This window comes from Toxorhynchites rutilus, chromosome 3, assembly GCF_029784135.1.
Source record: "Toxorhynchites rutilus septentrionalis strain SRP chromosome 3, ASM2978413v1, whole genome shotgun sequence".
In the NCBI taxonomy this organism is placed as follows: Eukaryota; Metazoa; Arthropoda; class Insecta; order Diptera; family Culicidae; genus Toxorhynchites; species Toxorhynchites rutilus.
In genome coordinates this window covers 329541827-329562654 of record NC_073746.1, presented here as the reverse complement: position 1 = coordinate 329562654, position 20828 = coordinate 329541827, and the positions used below count along the sequence as shown (strand labels likewise).

At 41.1% G+C, this 20828-nt stretch overlaps 2 protein-coding genes across 4 annotated transcripts; both read left to right on the top strand.

Annotated features, from left to right (window-relative positions):
- Window positions 1-778: 778 nt before the first annotated feature.
- Window positions 779-3039, top strand: LOC129775090 (DET1 homolog). Its single transcript, XM_055779347.1, has 2 exons — window positions 779-1288; window positions 1347-3039. The coding sequence occupies exons 1-2, from the start codon at window positions 863-865 to the stop codon at window positions 2634-2636; spliced, it is 1716 nt and encodes a 571-aa protein (XP_055635322.1). The 5' UTR covers window positions 779-862; the 3' UTR covers window positions 2637-3039.
- A 2058-nt stretch (window positions 3040-5097) lies between these two features.
- LOC129775085 (DNA helicase MCM9-like) lies at window positions 5098-20139 on the top strand. 3 transcript variants are annotated; one of them, XM_055779335.1, is made up of 5 exons: window positions 5098-7508; window positions 7576-7692; window positions 7754-8234; window positions 8298-9366; window positions 18061-20139. In XM_055779335.1, exons 2-5 carry the CDS (start codon window positions 7601-7603, stop codon window positions 19578-19580), a joined length of 3162 nt encoding a protein of 1053 aa, XP_055635310.1. In that variant the 5' UTR covers window positions 5098-7508; window positions 7576-7600; the 3' UTR covers window positions 19581-20139. The 3 variants fall into 3 exon arrangements, with proteins under 3 accessions (XP_055635310.1, XP_055635309.1, XP_055635308.1); XM_055779334.1 differs by having other exon boundaries at window positions 7573-7692; XM_055779333.1 differs by lacking the exon at window positions 5098-7508 and having other exon boundaries at window positions 7523-7692.
- Window positions 20140-20828: the final 689 nt, after the last annotated feature.

Below are 20828 nucleotides of genomic sequence, written 5' to 3'. Positions count from 1 at the left end.
AGACCGAACAGCGGAGACAGTTGATATTGATCATTGTTGAGTTATTTATAGAACAGCAGCCCGATGTTTCTTGCAGAGCAGAGCACTTGTGTGGATGAATCGATCTTTGTTCCACCGTGGATCGATTTCCATCGCTGATGATGCTTGCGTGGACGTAGTTATTCTATAACAACACAAAGATGATCAATTGAGGGCCCTGAGTTTGAACTCATGATCGATCGCTTGGTAAGCGAACGCGTAACCAAGTGGCTACGAAGACCCCCAATTACTCACTATCAGCTTTTTAATAATCGAATTGAATTCTCGATTCTCCTGCTGCTATTCAATTTTCTATTGCTGTAAGTTAAGTTTGATTTATACATTGAATAGTGTAATAAATTTTATAATGATTACTTACAGCGATTTCAAATAATTAATCTACTTAATAAAAAATCTCTACGAAAACCTCTATATAATTTACTTCCAACTTCTTTTGACTTTGATTTCGAATACCTATTCTTTCTCTACTCCAACTTTTCTTTTGTTTTTCAAATTCCATTTGTTTACTTTCCTCCTTTTGTTTTGTTTACACCGCAGAACATATAGCTCCCGAAGTAGTCTGCGATCACTTAGTAAACATTCCTAATTTTCAGCGGCGGGATTTTTGCGCTCAGTGCAGTGTTCCCAGCAAACACGTTTGATTCACACCTTCATGTAATATTCTTTTGCTTTTCATGGGATGAGTGCATTCGATCACTTCAGCTAACCCTCTAGTGCTATCACTACAGTTTATTGTTTTGATTACAAACATGCGGACCCTTCACTTACTTTGACCGAATTTGGTGCGTGCGAACATTAAGTCTTATTTTTTTTCATTAAAGTTATGAATTTTTCTGCCGCTCCAAACATCGCCCGCGATGATCCGGCTAGTTTTGTTTGTGCGGAAAGTATTAAATTTCGTAAACTCCGACCACAGAACATTGTACATCGTCTACGCAACCGAGAGATGGGTTTCACCGTTAAACATCCTCAGCATTCGGCGCGCGAGTTCTATCAGAATGTTTACCCTAATGTGACGGTTATGCATGTTGAGAAACCGGCTTGTTATTTACGGAAATTTAGTCCGGACGGCAAATACTTGATAGCATTCTCGTGCGATCAAACTTCCCTGGAAATCTATACATACCATGGGTGTTCTGCGGCAGCTGTGTTATTCGATCGATGTGAGGACACAGAACTAATAGAACGATGTGGGGAAGAAAGTGAAAATTATGATATTCGAAGGTACATCTTTGAGAAATTGTTTAAGGTAAGAATTAATATCTCATTTTGAATTATCAGTATTGTAATCCTTCAATTCTGGCCAGCTCAAACACGTCGTCAGCATGGACGACAACGAGAAGCAGCTGAATCGCGAATGCAGTTTATTCACTAATGATGGCAAATATGTCATTGTTGGATCGGCTTTGTTCATACCTGAGGAGAATCGACCACACTTCTATGAACTGTATACGAACAATGAGGCTATAAAGCCTACGGCTAGTTGTCCACTTGAAGATTACACATTGTACATTGTGGATATCAAGAATGGCTATATTTCGGATTCGAAGGATTTCAAAGTGGATAAAATTATGCTATCGCATAATCAAGGAGTTTATCTGTACAACGATACGCTAGCGGTGCTCTCGATTCAGCATCAGACTATTCATATATTCTCGATTGCCGAAGGGACGTTCATCATAGAACGAGCAATCGGAAGATTTTGCTGCCCTGATGAGAGCTACTTGTATAATCTAGGCACAGCAGGAACAGAAGCAACGGCAAACATGCGTGCCTTTAGAGAGCCAACAATCAACAGTTTGAAGCACAAAATTTTGATTTTCCTCTTCCGACATGCACAGGCAAAAGTGGAAAGCGGGGAGGACCGTCATGCTCTACGCACGTTTTATCGTCGATTTGATGAATATAAAAATCTCCGCATGTGGAAAATGCAATTACTGGACGACGATCATTTGCTTATCAAATATGCGAATGAGGATGTTGTTACACTAAAAACGATGGAACCAAACCACACCAATTGTGTGTTCGTGTTTTATAATATCTGGAAGAATAAAGTCATAGGAATCTATGGAGGTCAATCGCCGGAGCTGCTTTATCTGTATGAGAACTTTTGCGACTACTTTCGCAACGCTAATCTAGCATATCAGACGCAGTTCACGTGTTCCCCTAGTAATAATATTTATAGTAATCTAATTCATCAGCGCTTCAAGCAAACAATGATCGGCGCTCGAGGTGGAGGTGTTCAGGAAGCTACCAAACGTATTCTTGCACAGCTACCAATCAGTGCCCAAAGCTACAGCAGTTCTCCATATCTTGATCTCGGTCTTTTTAGTTACGACGACAAATGGGTATCGGCAATGGAACGTCCGAAGGCGTGTGCCGAGTTTCCCATCCGATTCTTTGCCCGCGATTCGAGCCTACTTAAGTTCAAAATTTATGCCGGAGCACAGCTTCTGCCGACAAGTTCAAACTCTCGACGGCTGGTGGCCTTCACTTTTCATCCAACGGAACCGTTTGCAATCAGCGTCCAACGAATCAACGCCGAGTATATCGCAAACTTCCACATTCGAATCGCACAAGTGCGAATACAGCGGTGATTCACCAAAACGAGGCGTGAATTACATCTAGTTTAGTAAAGTTTTATAATATCTGTTAAGATACTTGAATAAGACATGACTGACATTAGCCACCTGTTTAACTCTCTGCTTTCTGATGCTACATCCCACGAAGAGATTGATTCTTTTTCACAATATTGTTTCGTCTATAGTTCTCCAACTCCGTGCCGCACCGATTCTTGCCAAATCCCGCTCCACCTGGCCCAACAACCTCGCTCTTTGAGCTCCTCTTCTTGTCCCCATTGAATTCGATGCGAACACCATCTTTGCGGGACTGCTATCCGACTATCTTGCAACATTCCTTGGCGATTTTTCTACATACTCAGTTTCTCTGTACATTGACACAAGTGATTATGAGTCCTCTTCGAACAACTTCGAACATGCTTCGTGTCCATAGAGGACAGCCAGTCGAATCAAAGCTTCATACATGATACTCAACGTACGGTTTTAGTTTGTTGGACCTTAGGGATTTCGGCAGCCTATAGTAGTCACGACTTCCGTTGACCATGCGTCTATACGGTTGTTGTAGCTGACGGTTCTCCTTAAGGCGACATTCCATCTATTCGATTTGATACATGCTGCAAGTCAAGTAAACAACAATGGATATTAGATTTGCGCAATTTTTCATTTCGTTTCCACCAGATATTTTGTTATTTCATTATTGTGGTGAATCATGGTAATCGTCAATAAATAACGTAGTTGCTCCAATATTGTCGTACACGTCGCCCGACCAATTATGTCGTAAAAAGATACACACCAATAAGCAAGAACCATTGACTTGTAGCATGTAGCAAGTCGAATAGATGGAATACTGCCTTTATTGTTCATCGTTGCCTGGATCAATCTTTTCTACTTTCGATCATACGGTATAAGGCATGATGTCGACGCCAACCTCTCTCAGTTTCTATTCTGTTTTCGCATTTTCGTATGACAATTGTCATGCTTGAATATAACGCAAACAAGCGCATAATAAATATGAAGCGCAACAGGCGCATTTGCATACGAATGTAATCACTGCCAGCAAAAAGGGACTATGTGTTTCTCCTTTCCGTCTTTCCTTAGCTTCCAAAGTCAAGCGCGCCAGAGTTTTATGACTCAACCCAAGCGAGAATTGATCGAAATAAATAGAACGCTAAGCGATAGGACGCTGGGCGTAGAAATAATATTTTATTGCTAGCAATAAGGTAAGACCCAAGGCGAGAGCGCTGTATGGGCCACCCGAGAGGTGATAAGAATTGTTTTCTTAGGTCTAGCGCTTCATCGCATGAGCGTGAAGAGCAGAGAAGAAATAGGACGCTAAACGCATGTGTTTTAGCGATAGGTGGTATATAATTCTTCTTCTTCTTTCTTGGATGGCACTAACGTTCCAGTGGAACTTTTGCCTTCTCAACGTAGCATTACTTGCGTCATTTTTATTAGTAATACTTGGTTGAGATTTCTATGCCGAATAACACGCCTTAAATGCACTCTGGAGTGGCAAGCTCTGGAATACGCGTGACCACAGTGCAACCCGGAAGAATTTTCTTTAATGAAAAATCCCCCGGCCAGAACGGGAATCGAACCCGAACCCCCGGCATGATAGTGTGGGACGCTAACCACTCGGCCACGGGAGCACCGGTATATAATTTATGACGCACAAATTTAGTATTAGGGCAATAAGCCATAGAGCAGCGCATAATAACGCGCTAAGCGAAGGAAAGGCGTAGATGGAAATAATCATGCATGTTTGTTTGGGACCCTACGCTAGGGATGCCAGGTGATTTTTTCAAATGTCTTCACATGGTACGTAAAAATGTCTTAGTTTCCCTGGTTTTCAGCCACGTTTTGATCAACGATCGGCACCTCTCTGATATCATCGGCCATCTGTGAACCTTTCTGTGCGGATGCATGAATATATGTGGGTAGCACTGCAGATTACCGACAGCTTTATGGCATCCGCCTCAGTATATAAACCCCGGTTATGGCGCCTCCCTTGGCAACGCTTTCACACAATTACGCTCGTGTGATACTGTTGTGTTCACTTTGGATACAGTGTGTACAAACGGTTGACGATAAACGTCATCAAAAGAGTGACATTAAGAAACGCTTGTTAACGCATAGGAGGTGATTTATAAATAAACATTGAACGAGTTAGGCAGAACGTTGTCGACCATAGAGATAACAACTTGTGTTTCTCTCCATCTACTCTGTGCCCTTATTCATTTCAGTTCGTTGACCCAGGCCAGAGTTCAGTGAACTCTTTTTATAAAACATAGTCCGAACTTTGTTTATTTTAGGGACGACGAGTAAAAAGAAGAGCCACTACGCGAGTGCAAAAAGTGCTAGTGGTAATAAAAAAAGCATAGTCGCTATTGCTATTGTTGCTGCCGCTCTAGTTGTTTCGTTGGCGAGACGCGTCCATACATTCCGTGACGCTTTCTGAGAAGATCTTTTGCAACCGCTAAGGGAAATCAGGTTGCGAGGACATTTTTCCTTTTCCTGGTGCATTTTCCTCCCTGGTACTGAGGCCAAAGCGAAGCGGTCTATGCTGGTACGCTGGGAGCTTCTGAATCCGGATAATACCATCGAACGTGTATAGCACGATGATTGGACGTAAAGGGTACTCGTTGGAAGTGTACAGGTGGCCGCTCATCGCACGCAGCTACGGAAAACCAATGACGAGCGACCACAGAGGCCGAACGTGTTTGTCGTTAGTCGGGATGTGGAACCCGAGCAGGAAGTTCAGAACATCGAGATGGAAGTCAATAATGATGATAATGAGAGCGAATGAGCTTGGCGAATGTTAAACTGTTGGCGATGGTTAAACTGCGTTCTAAACTACCTGTCATCAATAACACAAGACATTAGCGCTCACCACGGTATCACAAACGATGACTGCAGGAGCCGAACGTTGCTGACATCTCTGTCGGGAAAAAAGCACCGCATGGAAGAGAAAGAGTGAGGAGATGGAGCTGCTCTATCGTTCTGGAGAATCGCGGGAGTTCTTCAAGAAACTAAACGCTTCGCAAAAAAGGCTTTGTGCTGCGGGCCGAAATGTGCAGGCATCCTGACGAACAGCACTAGGATGAACACCTGAACAGTGCGCAGGCAGGAGACCAGGATGGCGTTAATGAGGACTACACCGGTGCAGTGAACAACGATGACGTACCGCCCCCGACAACGAGTGATGTTAAGGAGGTTATTAACCAGCTAAAGGACCACAAAGCAGCTAGTAAGGATACACTCGCAGCGGGGCTCTTTAAGAGGATTGGCGGAGCGGAGCTCACGATCCTAAATGGTGCCTTTCAAATTCTTTCGTCCGTTTTTGTCATCAAATGCTAATAGTAAACAAATTTGTGGGAGTTTATCAGATCGGATTCATGTGCGGTTGCTTGACGATGGACTATTTTTTTACACTGCGGCAGATCCTCCAAAAGTTCCGCGAGGATTAGGTCCCTAAGTTGATAACAACTGACAACAACAACAGCCGTGAAACTCGAAAACGCATAGTTAATGGGAGTCGTATTTACTATGGGCTCCGCAAGTCCTTGACAACTCCGACCTCGCACGAGGTGTACCATATACAAACCTCCGTGGGTCCCAGGAGAGCCTCACTCTTGCAAAAGAGGCTATCGTTGGTGTAGTTTCTGTCAAACGTGCTTCCAAGACTTTGGAATCCCCAGGTCTACATAACAGATTCACGTTTTGTGAAAGATGGTAAGCTCGAAACTAGGACCTAGATTCCATTGAATTTGTAATTGAATTGTGGTGTAATTTGAGGTGCCGCATGATAAATTTGCCTAATATGAAATTCCTTTCTTTTCCATATTCCATATTCACCGGAGCTTGCTCCGACCATATCTCCGGAATCAGTTGAGCGATTCGAACTATATTCGAAAGCGACATCTAGAATTAGAATACCTTCCATTTGGCGATTGCCACATTCAAACTGGTACAGCAGGTGTCAAGTATATTTACTGACACATTGAGGGTGCTGGTGTTACCCCCATGGGGTTCCGGTTTCACCCGCACTGGTTGGTGAACTCTGTTTTTATGTCAGCTTCGAAAATTGACCATTACTTGCAAAATTGCCGTTCAAAAGCACTGATATTTCTTATATCTCATGGAAAATAATCTAGACAATGATTCTGTGAGAGAAACATAACAATATGTGCCATCAGATCTCGCAAAACAATACTTTCCCTTATGAGGCCGGGCTTGCCCCCAGTTCCCTTATGGGTTTCTGAAAATGTACGCAAATATCGACAAAATAGACGATTTAACTATTCTTTGAAATTGTAGAGAAGTTTTTTGTACGGTTCGAGTTCAAACGGTTCCGAGTTCCAGACGTACTTGAGATCCATGCAGAAGCGTATAGCGCTCGTAAGCGAACGCGAGACTACCAACACGACTCATACGTGCCACAAACGTAGCGCGGTGGAGCGCATATTGAGTCGCAGTTTGGTGTAAATAACATGTCACTAGCATTCAATGACTGATTAACACAGAGTTGCGCGATATATTTATTTACTAACACAATAACCCGACCAGTACAGCCATACAGTGTCAAACCCACGGCTCTATATGATTGTTCACCAACACAACTACCACAACCGGCATGACCAGCACGAGAAACTGTGGTTCAGCCACAGCGTCGCGTGAGTCGTGTCTCACGAGCGCTCCACCATCTCGCGTCATTTGGCCAATTTGCGCCGTTCTATCTGTTTTCATTAGCCACAAAAACAAGCGCTATATCGCGCCAAGTTACTCGCGCTATATGCGTCTCAATTTGCGCCTTGCCTGATGCTGTTCTTGTTGAAATCGCCTACGAGCAAAATGATGTTTCGAACACCCAGACATATACCGCTATGCAACGTAAATAAACAACAGAGGACGAAACACGAACATCAAAACATAATATCGCATTCCATGATTTTAGAAGATATTCAACCCAAATTTGAAACGCTATGGAGCAATACCTGAAACAGTATTGTGATGAAGAAATTACAAACTTACTGAACAATGCGGATGATTTGGTACACGTTTCGGTGAACGTCAGGTGAGTGTGGTAAAGAAAAAGATATAGCCGTTATATATTATTCTCAATTGAACATTTATAGCCTTGCCCACCTTCAGCGGAAGCAACCAACCCTATATGAAGCAATTCTACAATGCAGCCGCGATGAGCAACCAAGATGGGATGCGTGTCTTTTGAACGCTCAAAAATCTCTGGTAGAAGGTAACATGTTTCTCGATCCAGGCTTTCAGATCAAACAGAACTGCCACGTTCGATTCGTTAACATGCCTCAAACGGCGGCAGAGGCGGTGAAAAGAACACCCTTCCCTAGCAACGATAATGTCGGTCAGTTTATGCAGATCAAAGGCAGCGTAATTCGTATGACCCAAGCGCGGTTTCTTGAGTTCAAGCGCGAGTATGTGTGCAGCCGTTGCAAGATGGAATTCCGTATCGAGGCGGAGTACGAAAAGAACTATGTGTTCGATCCACCTAGATCATGCCCATTGGCCACTCAGACGGGTTGCAAGGGGATTCCCCATCAGAAGAGTGCCCAACCGCAGGCGGATTACTGTCGGGATTTTCAAGTAATGTGCCCTACTTTGGACAAATCAGTTTTAAAGATTAACATTGTGGTTTAACGTTCCTAGGAAATAAGAATTCAGGAGCTTATGAGTGAACGCAATGTTCCCGCATCGCTTGTGGTTACCCTGGAGAATGATCTGGTGGATAGTTGCCAACCAGGTGATTGTGTGTCAGTGGTTGGACGGATTGAACGTCGCTGGGGTCCACTGCAGCCAGGAAAAATAACTGAAGTCACTGTGGCCATGAGCGCAAACAGTGTGTCGAAAGATGAAAACAAGATGAATTTGGGAAAGGATCTACCAGAGCATCTGGTATTCGTGCGAGCCGAGTGGCAGAACACGATTAAAGAGATCGGTGAGCTGGGAGCGCGGGATTTACTCGTGCAATCGATCTGTCCTGGTATTCATGGAATGTATCCGGTGAAGCTAGCGATTGCGATTTCGTTAGCCAGCTGTACAGAGCGAATGTTAGGATGTGGGGCAAATGTACGAAACCATTCGCACCTGCTGTTGGTGGGTGATCCTGGTTTAGCAAAATCCAGACTGCTGAAAAGTGCAGTTGAGATATCAGCTCGATCCATTTTTACCACCGGAATGGGATGTTCCGCAGCTGGATTAACTGCCGCCGCCGTCAAAGAAGACGGAGAATGGCAACTGGAAGCTGGGGCGTTGGTTTTAGCCGACGGAGGCGTATGCTGTATCGATGAGTTCAATCTCATGCGCGAACAGGATAAGACTTCGATTCACGAAGCGATGGAACAACAAACGGTCAGTATGGCGAAAGCAGGATTAGTCTGTAAACTAAGCACCAGATGTGTGGTTTTAGCGGCCACCAATCCGAGAAATCTTTTCTCCCTTACCGAAATGGTTGAGAATGAAAGTGCAAATTTAGGCGTTGGAGGACCACTGCTTAGTCGATTCGATTTGGTGCTAACTTTGGGCGATACTCGAGATTGCGAATGGGACATCCATGTGGCCAACCACATTTTGACACAATCAATGGAAGAAGAAGCACAAGAGGCATTCGAGGAAGTTCCGTCTGGGGGATATTGGACTTTGGAACGATTGAAAACTCATTTTTTGGCTATCAAAGATATCAATCCAAAAGTCTCCGATGATGCCAATGCTATACTGGGTGAGTGAATTTTGATTCGGGTTGAGCTCATTCTACTTATTGAGCAATTCCACGCCAAATAAGTCGACCGCTGACCCGACCTTCTACGATTTTTTTTAAACTTGGTACTTATGATGAAAGCTTCCTACAAACACAATTTTCATTATCATGTGACCAATTTAAATCACGTCTGTTTTTTTAAGAGGGCGTAATCGAAATCATCGATCTTTCTTTCAAAAAATCGTAACTCAAAATCCAGATGTCTGATTAAAATATGATGTTCAACAAAGTTGTTGGAAAATCAATGAACTATTTATGAAAAACTAGCTGACCCGGCAAACTTCGTCCCGCCCAAAATTTGTGTTTTTATATCAATACCTTCAAACATCCACGTTTTCTTACTATGAGCAAGTTCATGGGTCCAATCGCAGAACTGTTCATTGATTGATCTTCTAATTGACCCCGTTGAATTCACCTTTTACTATAAAATTCCTAGTATTTCTAACAAAACTGTTTCATTCCTATGGCAGACCCTCCCTCTTCAGAAAGGTAGGAGGAGTGTGAAATGTTTCTTGCTCCCTAAAACCTTCACATGCCAAATGTGGTTCAGTTTGCTTGATTAGTTCTTGAATTATGCAGAAATGTATGCTTCATTTGTAGGGCAGTAACAACCATTTGCTTGAATAATTCTCGAGTAATGCAGAAATTTGTTTTTCATTTGTATGGCAGCCCCCCCTTAGAGAGGGGGGCGGGGTGTCTAACCACCATAGAAACATTTATTGCACCCTAAAACCTTTAGATGCTTAATTTAGTTTCATTTGCTTGATGGATTCTCGAGTAATGCAGAAATTTGTGTTTCATTTGTATGGCAGTCCCCCCTTAGAGAGGGGGGTGGAGAGTCTTACCACCATAGAATCATTTATTGCACCCTAAAACCTCCATATTGTGGAACGAAGTGGATCGGAATACAAAACCACGAAAGAAAAAAACAAGCTTAATAGTTTAACTTTTATTAGCGACCGTTTCACTTGAGAATTAATCTTCGAATGATAATGAAAGAACACACGTTTTTACACATTTTGTTCATAACGGTTGGCAATACTTTGGCTCCGCTGTAAGATGTTGCTGCGCAGTCATGAATAACGAGGGGCGCACTGATAATTATAACACATATGCCAAATTTCGTTTCATTTGCTTGAATAATTTTCGAGTAATGCAGAAATTTGTGTTTCATTTGTATGGCAGCCCCCCTTTAGAGAGGGGGGAGGGGTCTCAAACTATCACGAAAACCTTCCCCGGCCCCAAAAACCTCTACATACCAATTTTCATGTTGATCGGTACAGTAGTTTCCGAGTCCATAAGAATCAGATGAACAGACAGACAGACAGAAATCCATTTTTATATATATAGACAACATCTTAAATGTACTGTTGAAAAATCCTTCTCAAAAATTGAATTTAATATTAAAAACTTTTATATCTCAAAACACCTCCCTTCGATATTTTTTTTGTATATTGTATATTTTTGTATATTTTCAATTTTTTTGTAAACCCCTTTCAATTTAACAAAGTTTGACGTACAGTGGTGCTGTGGTAAACTCGCCTAAACGGAGATATTAATTTTTGAAAATATATGAAATTTCAATACCTTGTAAAATTGTAACAATTTAAGAAAAGTAATATAAAAAATGAAATCTACATACGATTCAACATGAAAAACTATATATAACGTTTTGTCCTGGGACCAACCGTTCTCGAGAAATAACCATTTTTTTATAGTGAAAACGATGTCAGTGAAATTTCTATACGATGTCGGAACATTTATTTGTTTTTTTGTTTTATTTTTTGTTATTTCCATCGAAAATTCTTTCACATACCCTTTATATTTGCGAAGAAAAAGCAATAGATACAAAACTATGAACGACTTTCATTTATTTGAACTATGATTATTTATATCTATTCAACATTGCGCTAGAGGGTGAGACGAGCGGCATTCAACTTGCGAGGTACGATTTTCAATAAATCCTGTAAATTCATCTGCTTCGGTGATGACGTAGACATTGTCGGCAGAACATTTGAGACGATAGCCTTGTGTAATGTTCACACCAGACTTAAGCACGAAGCAGAGATAATTGGACTGAAAATCAATGCGTCTAAAATTAAATCCATGCTGGCTTCCGGATCCGAGCACGACAGGACCCGATTAGATAGTTCGAGGTAGTGGACCAATTTGTCTACATTGGCTCAATGGAAACGTCTGACAATGATACCAGCCGCGATTTCCCGAGACGCATTATCAAAGGGAGTTATACCTACTATGGTACGAAACGCTCATAAGACCGGTTGTCCTCTACGGGCACGAAACATGGACAATACTGGAAGAGGACCTGCGAGCACTCGGAGTCTTTGAACGACGGGTGTTAAGAACCATCTTCGGCGGTGTACAGGAGGACGGCGTATGGAAGGATGAACCACGACTTCACGCAACTCACCGGCGAACCCAGTATCCAGAAAGTGATCAAAGCTGGAAGGATACGCTGGGCAGGACATGTTGCAAGAATACCGGACAACTATCCTGCAAAAATGGTGTTCATCGGGAATCCGGCTGGTACGAGACGACAAGGAGCGCAACGAGCAAGGTGGTTAGACCAAGTGGAGCATGACATGGTGAGCACGGGTTGTCCGCGGAATTGGAGAGAGGTAGCCATGAACCAAGTTAGTTGGAGAAAAATTGTGAATCAGGCCATATTGTGAAGACTACAAACGGATGTATTGTGCACTGGGAATTATTCCAATGATAGCTCTGAACCTCATCTTGTAAAACGAAAGTATAATTTTCGGAATAATCACATATTATTATAACTTCTTCCGCCAAACATTGTTCTCTTGTTTTTGAAAATCTTGCTTGTCCATTTTTAATGAAATCGTGATGTATCAACTTATCAATTTTCTTGATGAAACATGAGCAAAATTCTTCTGAAGAAATTTTATTCAATTCAATTTTACATCTATCAGTTGACACCCACTGCTCAAAAGCCACCCCTATAATTTTTTTTATTCAATTGAACTTGAAAGTTTTCTTTTCGAATTACGATTACAATTCACACAAATACTATATCCTGGTGCAGAATTTATTGGAGTTTTCAAAACTGCCTTTCGATTTGTGGTGCGATGGTTGTTTATTGAATTATTCATCATCAAAGTGAAGGGGTAATTTTGCATTAAAACTGAAATACCTCAGTATGGGAAGGTCCTACAGGAACGTTTAAGGAACCAAATGAAAGCTGGTTGATAAAGTAAATTGGATTTGCTGTTGATTTGGTTAGCAAAAAATTGTGTTAATCCAGAATATTCTTGAAAATACAAAGAAAAATCGATTTTTCATTTCTTCCCAATATTGTTGCCCACTTCACCTACACACACCAACACAAAAATATTGTAATACCTTTTATCGGGTGTATATCGAAAATGAACAGTCTTGGGATAAGAACCTTTGAATAGTTATTCATGCAAAATTGCGTGTAGAATCGGTTTTTTTTCGTTACTTTTCTTGTAAACCTAAAATTTTACAAAGTACTGAAATTTCATAACGGCACCACTAGTACATAAAACTTTGTTAAATTAGAAGGGCTTTCTAATAAAAATATACAAAAAAGTATCGAAGGGAGGGTGTTTTGAGATATAAACGTTTTAAATATTAAATTCAATTTTTGAGTAAGATTTTTTAACAGTGCATTTGAAATGTTATTTTTCCTAAATAGTTCATTGATTTTCCAACAACTTTTTTTTTTTTTATTTAAGTCATTTATTTTTACAGGCTCAGTTACATAGGTTTAAAGGAGCCGAACTCTTAGCTATACTTTTATTAGTATATATCAACATGTTTCCTTAAATCTAGGGTTAATAAAGTAGGAAACCGATTACTCGCGGTCGACTCGAGATTAGAAGGGTGACATAGTTTCTTTTGGAAAAGGAGGGGATATAAGGATATTGTACAATGTTCACACTCGCATTCACACTCGCATTCACACTCACGCTCATCATACTCAATTCTTAAATCTATTATTATATCTATTATGTATATACATTTCAGCTTATTCTATAGTTAGTCAGAAGGGAAACAGTCGCTCGCGAAGGAAAAAAAAGGAGAGGATAAGGGTGTACGGACAATCACACACGAAGATCGATAGTTTTAAGGAAAACATATATTAGGGACATGTAATCGAGGTCTAACCGAGCCAACACATCTCTCACCGGTACATTGGGCTGTCTACCTCGGGTCCGAAGGGAGTTTTCTAAATTCGATCTGGCAACAAGATACACCTCGCACGACCAAACAACGTGCTCGATGTCGTGGTAACCTTGGCCACAAACACAGAGATTGCTACTGGCAAGATTGAAACGAAAGAGTAGCGCATCTAACGAACAGTGATTGGACATGAGTCGGGAGAAGGTGCGAATAAAGTTCCGACTCAAGTCCAGACTTTTGAACCACGGTTTGAGGCTAACCTTAGGGGAAATTGAGTGAAACCACCGGCCCAATTCATCTTCATTCCATTTACGTTGCCAATTAGCGATGGTATTTTTACGGACTGAAGAATAAAATTCATTGAAGGCGATTTGACGCTGATAAATGTCGCCCTCAATCGCACCTACCTTTGCTAATGAGTCAGCCCTCTCATTACCCGGAATTGAGCAATGTGAAGGGACCCAGACAAAGGTAATGACATAACAGTGTCTGGATAAAGCACTCAAAATTTCTCGTATTCTCTCAAGGAAGTACGGCGAGTGCTTTTCCGGCCTCACTGAACGGATAGCTTCGACAGAGCTAAGACTATCCGTTACAATGTAATAGTGTTCAACAGGTCGTGAGACGACGCAGTCCAGCGCCCAGTGTATCGCTGCCAATTCAGCAATATACACTGAGCAAGGATTCTGAAGACTGTGTGAGGTGCTAAAAAATTCGTTGAACACTCCAAATCCTGTGGACTCATTCATAGAGGACCCATCAGTAAAGTACATATTATCACAATTGATATCCCCATACTTTGCATCGAAGATCGTTGGAACGATCCTCGATCGTTGGTAATCTTAATATCCATGGATATCTTGCTTCATGGACAGATCAAAATGCACAGAGGAATTGATGTAGTCAGGAAAACAAACACGGTTGGGAATATACGAAGAAGGATCAACCTGCATGGAGATGAATTCATGATATGAACTCATGAATCCGGAGTGAAAATTTAGCTCGATCAGCTGCTCAAAATTTCCGATCACCAATGGATTCATAACCTTACACCGGATGAAGAACCGAAGAGATAATAAATTGAAGCGATCTTTTAGTGGGAGTAGGCCTGCCAAAACCTCGAGACTCATGGTATGCGTTGAGGGCATACATCCCAACGCGATACGGAGACAAAGATACTGAATTCGCTCGAGTTTAATGAGGTGTGTTTTGGCAGCTGATTGAAAACAGAAACTGCCATACTCCATCACTGAGAGAATAGTTGTTCGATACAACATTATAAGATCTTCGGGATGGGCTCCCCACCAGGTGCCGGTAATTGTACGGAGAAAGTTTATTCTTTGTTGGCATTTTTTACTCAGATACCTAATATGGGCCCCCAAGTACATTTGGAGTCGAAGGTTTACCCAAAAGTTGAAGCTTTGGTTTTGCTGGTCTATGCTTCCTAGAAAAAACCACCATCTCTGTTTTCTCCGTGGAGAATTCGATCCCTAGCCCAATGGCCCAGTTTGAAAAATTGTTCAAAGTATCTTGTAAGGGTCCTTGCAGGTCGGATTCGTTAGATCCTACGACAGACACCACTCCATCATCTGCAAGTTGTCTTAGGCTGCAATTTTGTGTAAGGCAATTGTCAATGTCGCTTACATAGAAGTTGTACAAAAGGGGGCTTAAACATGAGCCCTGGGGGGGACCCATGTAAGAGAACCGACTTACTGCCGAATCTCCGTGAGAAAAGTTCAAATGTTTCTCACAAAGCATGTTATATAACATATTATTCAATAGAGGCGGCAGACCCCGAGAATGTAATTTGTCTGACAAAACCTCTATTGAAACAGAATCAAAGGCCCCCTTTATGTCCAAGAATACTGAAGCCATTTGTTTTTTTTCGGCGTAAGCCATTTGAATTTCTGAAGAAAGCAACGCAAGACAATCATTCGTCCCCTTGCCTCTGCGGAACCCATATTGTGTATCTGAGAGTAGGCCATTCGTTTCAACCCATCGATCAAGGCGAAACAAGATCATTTTCTCCAACAATTTCCGTATACAAGACAGCATTGCTATTGGGCGGTACGAATTGAAGTCGGACGCGGGTTTTCCGGGTTTTTGAATAGCTATAACTCGTACTTGTCTCCAATCATCTGGAACAATATTATGCTCCAGGAACCGATTGAATAAATTCAACAAGCGATGTTTCGCCACATCTGGGAGGTTTTTCAGCAAGTTGAACTTAATTCTATCCGATCCCGGAGCAGAATTGTTACATGAAAGGAGAGCAAGAGAGAATTCTACCATCGAAAACTCGGAATCAAGATCGCACCTATCTTGTGAAATATCTCGAACAATTTTTTGTACGGGAACGGAATCGGGACAAACCTTCCGTGCAAAATTCAAAATCCATCGATGTGAATATTCCTCGCTTTCATTCGTTGGAGAGCGATTTCTCATGTTTCGAGCCACTTTCCATAATTTTTTCATTGACGTTTCTCGTGACAAACCTCCCACGAAATTTCGCCAATTAGCACGTTTTTTCCCTTTGATCAAATTTTTGAACTGATTCTCAAGGGCTAAATACGTTTGAAAATTTTCAGGGGTTCCACGTTTTCGAAAAGCTTTAAATGCATTTGATTCATCCTGATAAACTTGGAACATTGGCTATCCCACCATGGATTGGGAGGCCTTCGACGAATAGTGGAACCTGGGATGGGTTTCGTTTGAGCGCGAACCGCGCTGTTTCCAACAACTTTGTCGAACATCATATTTTAATCAGACATCTGGATTTCTAGTTACAATTTTTTGAAAGAAAGACCAATTATTTCGATATAAGTCATATGATAATGAATATTATAGGGGAACCCGGGGCAAGAGTGCCATACGGGGCAAGAGTGCCCATCTGATTATTTTGCCTATTTCCATCTTTTACAATTATTTAACTACAGAACTTTGTTTTATACAGATACTGCATACATCTCACATATTATCAGCCAGAACCTTAAATGTGTTTTATTGAAAAACAGATAAATACTAACTGAGCTTCTTACAACTGCAATCTATATAAGAACGCACAGGCGCAAACTAACGAAATACCCTCAGTTTCTATATGTTTGCATGACTCCACTCATAAATACAAATAGAATAATCATTTTTCTTCAACTTACTGTATGAACTAATTTAAATCGTATGCATTTATTTCAATCAAAAATAAATTTGTTATCTCTCAACTTCCGGGGCAAAAGGAGCCATTATTACCGGGGTAAAAATGCCATAGTCGTAACCTCGAATTCGATCTGTCAAACGCAAATAGTGTAATCGTGGTTGTGTTTGTTGTGGCCATGGATTGTAAATATGAACAGATTTCGTTCCGAAACCAGTGGCAGATGGAAACTATGGTTGTTGCCGTACATTCTGTAAATCATGGAGACGAGCTGCGGAGGAATATATGCCCAGAAGAACATTGGCCAAATATGTGCAGAAGTTAGGCCGTTTTGAAACTGTGTTTTCTAAACAACAGAAGGAGTAACTCGTGAGTCACATCCTTAATATGCAGAAGTTATTTTATGGGCTGACAACACACGACATCCCGAACCTAGGGTATAAAATCGCAGAGTGAAATAATTTAGATCACTTTTTCGAAAAAACGTCCAAATTGGCCGGAGAAGATTGGCTTGTCGGTTTTCGTGAACGCCACCAGAACTTGAGTTTGCGTTCTTTGGAACCACCGTGAATTTCACAGTGCTTTTTTCATCAAAAATTATGGGCCTGATTCTCGAATATACTACGAATACACTTCACGGTGGAAATGGAATGAAACGTATTCGCGATGACAACGGTACGGAGTCGACATCTGGATACGAGATTAGTTTCGCACTAAATTTATCATTATAATATCAAATTATCTTCAGATGAAATTATTACATCACAAGAAGAAACAAAGTTTTCCACTCACATTGAATAACAGTTTGATACGAAGAAGTTAATTTTCATTAATTATTTTTTATTTGAAAAGTGCTCATTCTGCCTGAAAACTCATCATTATCTTCGACACTTCATTAACTCGTAAAACGTAGTACAATGGCGTGCCGTTTATTTCGTTTCCACCGTGGAGTGTATTCGAGAATCAGGCCTTCTATTTTCATAAGATTGGTACTCTTGCCCCGTCGGGGTGGCACTCTTGCCCCGTACAGGAAAAATACAAGCCAAAAACATCATTTTTGTAAATGAAACATTTTCATAGTAAACATAACTTTTGAACAATTTGATGCATAGCTACACCTAAATAGGAGTATAAATGAACAAACCAGCTAAAAAAAAAAATGGAAATATAACAAAAAAGCATTCAAAAACGCGTATTAGCTTAAGATGGCACTCTTGCCCCGGGTTCTCCTAAGTACCAAGTTTAAAACAAAATCGGAGAAGGTCGGGTCAAAATTTGCTATTTTTTGTCTGATTTGGCTCTATTATTATTTACAGCTAGTTACTACAAGCTTTGCCGCTCGGACGCAGCTCGTGATCCATCCCGTACTACGGTTCGTCTGCTGGATAGTTTGGTGCGATTGTCCCAAGCCCATGCTCGTTTAGTGTTCCGCGAAGAGGTCACAGCGTTGGATGCGATAACGGTAATTCGACTAATGGAATCCAGCTGGGGTTTCGGAAAAGTGATCCAACCAATGGATTTGATTCGTTCGATGCCTCCACTGGAACCCAGCCGAAAGGAAATTGCCCATTTATTGCAACAACTGCGAATGGATAGGATAACGGACGGGATTGAGGTATCCCGAGTCGACAGTGGTAAGATGGAACAATACCGGAGAGAGTTAGCCAAAAAGCCCCAAGAGACGAATTTTGGCAACAAGTGGGATGAAATCCTAACACAGCAGAAAACTACACCTGACGGAGAATTGGAAGGAAGTGAAACCACCTTAAAGAGAAAACATCTGGAAGCAGGGGAGCTCTATTCGAAATATTCCTTTACACAAAGACAAAAGAATCATGTGAAAAAAATGAAAAAAGATATACCTAAAGACCTACAAAATATGAATGATATAAACATGAACGATCGTGAGAATGCCAAACCAAATGCGACGACATCGGATCCAATACAGAATGCAAGAGAAGACATAAACAATCAGCAACTGGATTGTATATTGAGTAGTTTGCGAAAGAATTTTGTGTCGGAATTATACAAAGCTACTCAACCGTCGAGTTCAAGCAACGTTTTGACCGAATCAGCTCTTGGGAGTGGCAAGTTAGATACAAGATTCCCATCGGCTTTCAGGAGATCCCAAGTGGCTCGTGAACAGTCGTTTCGATTGATGCTCGATGTCAGTTGCCTTGTGGAGGATCTCGACGACGATGCTGGATTAAACGAACAAATAAATTCGACTTCAACCAGAAAGAATCAACATTTTTCCGAAACTGAAAGAGAAAACCATTTGACTCCACCTACCCTGGAAAACGCGGAAAAAGGTGAGAACAATGATTTTTCTAAGTTCAGCTTTAAGAGGAAAGTTGCAAAAGATGTTTCGGAATCCTCGAAAGCGACAACGACAAACGCCATAACTGAAAAGAAAGAAGAATCTCGTTATCGATTTGAATCAAGGCGTAAAACTGAAACTAGCCAAAATAAGTCTACTTCCAATACAGTGAAAACAAGTGATGGAACGCGTAATCCAATAAACCCGTCTCTGTCTGATGATGATAGCTTCGATTCCACGTTCGGTACAGAGGATAACATTTTCTCTCGTAGCGAAAAGTGCGCACCAGCTGCTACGGTTTCTGGTGACCAGCCTGTATCCGAACAAACGCGTAATAAATTGCAGAGATTCCAATACGTTCCCAAGGATGTAGGTGCAACTGTAGCTGAGGAATGTGTAGGAAAAGAGCAGGATGATAGCGCTTATGAGTCTCAACGCCAAGGGTTTTCCAGCACACTAGGGGAATGTCCTGATTTAGATGCCGAATTAGAATATTTAGATAACATGAATTTTTAGTTCGTAAAATAAATTTGTGATCTTTTCCAAAAACATAGTTTGTTATGAAAAATGAAACGAAAAAAAGGCTTAAGCATAATTGTTAGAAATTATATGCGTTTTCTTCATTCTAACACGCTGATCCCCGTATCGGTCCCTAGGGACTGACGTTGAGTTTTTCGTTAGAAAAAAGTTGATCACTGGGACTGACATGAACAAAATTAGAAAATAATAAAAAAAATGTTTGTTTTCAGATTTCGATATGTAACTATTTTCTAGTCGAATTTTGGACTATTTTTTATACAATAAATATCTTCGGGACTGAATGGAAAGCGCAGCAAAAACAAACCGCGGCTCAACGTGTTAAATGTTGCTTCTTTTGCTCCATTCGGTTTAGAAATATGGAGAACTCAAACCGGTCAAACCCAGCAGGTTAAACCTTTCAGGATCATAAGTAGTCCAAGACTAAATATGCCAATACAACGCAATATTTTAGCTATTGTGGGTTTGAAGTAAGAGAATATCACCAGAAAAAACATAGCAGGGTGTAAAGGTTTCCTATAATTTCATAAAAGTAAATGAACGAAGAGTTAGGTTTATTATATCGGTATTTTACTTATTGCTTTGTAATACAAAAAAACATAATAAAAAATATCGGAAAAGTAAAATAAATAGTTAGCTGTGGTATTGTACGGAACAATTTCGTTTACTTGTGAAGCACAAGTGGACATTGCACATAACACATTTCTTATGTGGTCTTTGTTAAGTCAGACCGAACTATGTTTGACATTTCTATGTTTTTATTCGTTCAGAAACACATTTGCTGCTTTGGACATACGTTTTATTTCGACATTCAGTAAAAAATATCGATTCAATTGATAACGATTTTTTTTAGAAGGGAAAAATATTTCCTTTGGGCGTGAAAGCCCTTTCCCGTACAACATCGAGTCTCACTCGTGATGTACTTGCATAATATAGGGCGCTAGGACCGTTCTTGTAGAACGCTCAGCAGAATAGTGAAATCACTTGATATGTGACGTATTAAATAATACGGGAAGGGGTTAACTTATGTGTGACTGTTTTTTTTTTCTTTTTGGCAGACTTATCTCACTTCTTAACTAGGCGAACCTAGCCAGAATTTTCACCTGCCCCCGGGCTTCTGAATGCCAAAGGGGGACTAGGCTCTGCGGAATGCACGTATCTGCATGCTCGTGCTGTTTTAGCCCTGACCGAGGAATTGTCGGACAATCGCGCAGGTGCTAAGGATGA